The 3,344-nt window shown below is 44.4% G+C and overlaps 1 protein-coding gene across 1 annotated transcript; it reads right to left on the bottom strand.

Moving 5' to 3' along the window:
• Nucleotides 1-206: 206 nt before the first annotated feature.
• Nucleotides 207-1,653, bottom strand: LOC136953761 (rho-related GTP-binding protein RhoG-like). The gene is made up of 2 exons (XM_067247168.1): nucleotides 1,572-1,653; nucleotides 207-1,033 (listed from the first exon to the last, which is right to left on the bottom strand). The coding sequence occupies exon 2, from the start codon at nucleotides 973-975 to the stop codon at nucleotides 400-402; it is 576 nt and encodes a 191-aa protein (XP_067103269.1). The 5' UTR covers nucleotides 976-1,033; nucleotides 1,572-1,653; the 3' UTR covers nucleotides 207-399.
• Between the last annotated feature and the right edge of the window lie 1,691 nt (nucleotides 1,654-3,344).

The raw sequence follows: 3,344 nt of genomic DNA on the forward strand, positions 1-3,344 counted from the left end.
CAGACAGTCAATTTGATCTGATCAAAGTACAGTGCTGTATCTGTCTGCATCTATTCACAGTCAGTCCCTATAACTTGAGCACTAAAAAATCAGCATTATATTCTTAAAAACATAGATAAAAATCAAGAAAATTAGATGTGGTGACTTGGAGCAAGGAAACTTGATGAAAGAGAAAATGATAACAGAAGGAAACGATCTTTGGTCACTTCTTTGGTCATCGTCATTTCAGTAAAGATGATGATGATGGCGAAACAATATCAGCCTGGACATCTAAGACTTGACAGGATGAGATGACAATGACGGGAAACAAAAGTCTCGTCAATTTTCTAAACAACTGTCTTTCCTTCTTTTCTCTACTTGTCTCTCCTCCTCTTTCTCCTAGTCCTAACAGCCCTAATTTTACAACACCACACACTTTTTGCCATTCTTCCGTGTGACAGGGTATAGAACAGCCCTCACTGCCTCGGCAAACACATCTCTGACTCCGTCCTGCTGCAGGGACGAACACTCCATGTATTTCACTGCCCCGATCTGCTTAGCTAGGCCCCCGCCCTGCTGCTGAGTGCTGGGGACCAGCCCCTGCTCCTTCAGCTTCTTCACCGTCTCCATGTCCTCACGCAGGTCCTTCTTGGTGCCCACCAGGAGAATGGGCACCGCTGGGCAGTGGTGCGACACCTCAGAATGCCACTTAAGGCGCACGTTAGCATAAGAGGATGGGCTCCCGATCGAAAAGCAGATGATGAAGACGTTAGTTTGCGGATAGGAGAGGGTGCGGAGGCGGTCATACTCCTCCTGTCCTGCTGTGTCCCAAAGGTTCAGACTGACAGTGCGACCATCCACACTGGTCTGGGCACTGTAGTTATCAAACACGGTTGGTATGTACTCCTCCGGGAAAGCATTGGTAGTGTAGGAGATAAGCAGACAGGTCTTGCCCACGGCTCCGTCACCCACTACAACACATTTGATGGACTGCATTGTCCCTGGCCTGCCGTACACTACACCACACCACCTCTCAGCCCAGCACCTGGAACAACTGGACACAGAGTCAAAGTCAATGGATAGTTCACACTGCATATAAATGTGAAGTTGTACATCATTCTCTAAAAGTCAGATAAATGTGTTAAATAAGTTCAGTAGCCTAACATTGTCCCTCTATTACAGTGTAATACACTGTAACAAAGAAAAGGGTGAACAAAGCAATAACGTTTTTCAACAGACAGGGTTTTCTTGGTGACTTATTCAGTGGTCCACACAAGCTAACCTTGAGTAATAGGAAAAGTATTGCTTTGTTGAGCTAACACACCTTAAGTTAATATAATTTCTCTCTAGCATTCGAAAACGTATTATAAGGTTCCTACTAGGTTTTAGTTATAATAACGTTGCTGGAAAAGCAAGCCGATTCATAATTATAGCCTAGGTGTTCCTAAATAGCTTGTTGGCTACGGAACTAGCTTGTAACTTGCCAAGTTAACCCAGAAACGGAATCAAACTTTATGAAATAAGACAACACCAGAAATTATAATTAGATACGCAACCAATGTAAGCGACATTACAAAGTCGTTTTATCTTACCGCCTGTGTATGCGAACTCGCGTTCTCTGTTTATCTCTCGCAGTCAATCACGACCACAATCGCATTGGGGCCGGAGTTGACTATGCGCACAATGCTTAGAAGTGCAGTTACACGGACCGTATAGCCACCAGGTACACGGTCCGTGTACCTGGTGGCTATTGGTTTTTCTATTTTGCAACCAATGTTAACAAACGCAATATAGGGCCGTAATATCGTTTTGTCACTTTAGTAACTCAAACACACATTTAAGTTTAACGGCTTGTTGTGGGTTGTATTGGTTTTGGGGGGAATAATGAAATAACCATATACAGGGGCGGACTTGGGGAAAAAAGTGGCCCGGGAGTTACTGTCAGACCGGCCCACTCAATACACGGCGCGCGGCACACTCAGTACACGGCGCGTTGCCCACTCAATGCATCACACGTATCGACCAGTCAGTGGCCTACTTGGAAAAATATCCATACACAACCCATTTTCAGGCGTTCATTAATAAGGTGGAGATATTTTTTTACGTTGAACTTCCGAAGTCCGTAAGAAAACATTTCAGAAGACACTTCAGAAAATGTTCAAAAAATAAGCACCATGAGTGTGTGAATACAGATCGCGAGGAGGAGTATAAAGGTCAGTCAGTGATTAAGACTACAGGTTTTAGAGCAAATTATACGTGTTCAAGCTGTGTACACTGGAAAATAATTGGAGGTGCCAGCGATGTCAGAGAGAGGGCCGGTTGAAGATTGAAGAGGTCCGGTATTTTGGACCATCCCAACCCCGTCGGCCCACCGGGGATTGCCCCGGTATCCCCAATGGCCAGTCCCCCCCCTAACACAAATGGTATAACGAGCCAATAACCGTTGTTTTGATAATTCCATATCCTTTATGCTGATATCTGCAAAAAAAATAGGCTCGTAATATCGTTTTGTCCATTTAAGATGTCAGAACCAGATTATGGGGAAGTTCTTCGTTTCCGTTTTGTTTTATTTTGGAATAAGGGAATAACCATTTACATTTAGTCATTTAGCCGACGCTCTTATCCAGAGCATTCTCCCCGAGGCAAGTAGGGTGAAGTGCCTTGCCCAAGGACCCAATGTCATTTGGAACAGCCGGGAATCGAACTGGAAATCTTCTGGTTAATAGCCAGATTCCTTAACCGCTCAGCCATCTAACAATAAAACACAAATGGTATAACGAACTCGTTTGTCTGATCGGCCGTATTATGCATACTGGCACTAGTGAAAAAGAGAGAGGGAGAGATGTGCAATGATTGGAGGTGTTATTACTTCCGAACATCAGAGGGCAGCAACGACTAGCTTTTTTAAACCTTTGATCTGTAGGCCTACTATCTTGACGACACAGCAGCAGGTTATTTAGTAGAAGACACACACTAAGCTGGAGGCACATGTTGACTGAGTTTGCTAGTTGCTACTTAGTTAATACATCTTTGATGAACCTTTAATATATATTAGAAACATTACAAGACGGGGCTCCAGTGTGTGTACAAACAAGGCCAAAAATGTGGGCTACCTTTGCAGTTTATATAGACACACAATCAGGGCCGGAGTGGGGCCACTTTTCAGCCCGGGAGTTTCAGGCCCAAGACCGGCCCTTTTTTTTGTATACCAAACAGGGCCGGATGCAGCCTGCTTTGACTGGGGGTGCAGTGAACCTTTCTGGGGGGTATCATGATTACAGAAAGGGATCGTATAATTCTATATATTGATACAATTTTTGAGACTGCTTAACGATCCAAGTGTTAATCAGGCACGGAGCCAGACG

The sequence above is a fragment of the Osmerus mordax genome, chromosome 12, assembly GCF_038355195.1.
Source record: "Osmerus mordax isolate fOsmMor3 chromosome 12, fOsmMor3.pri, whole genome shotgun sequence".
Taxonomy (NCBI): domain Eukaryota; kingdom Metazoa; phylum Chordata; class Actinopteri; order Osmeriformes; family Osmeridae; genus Osmerus; species Osmerus mordax.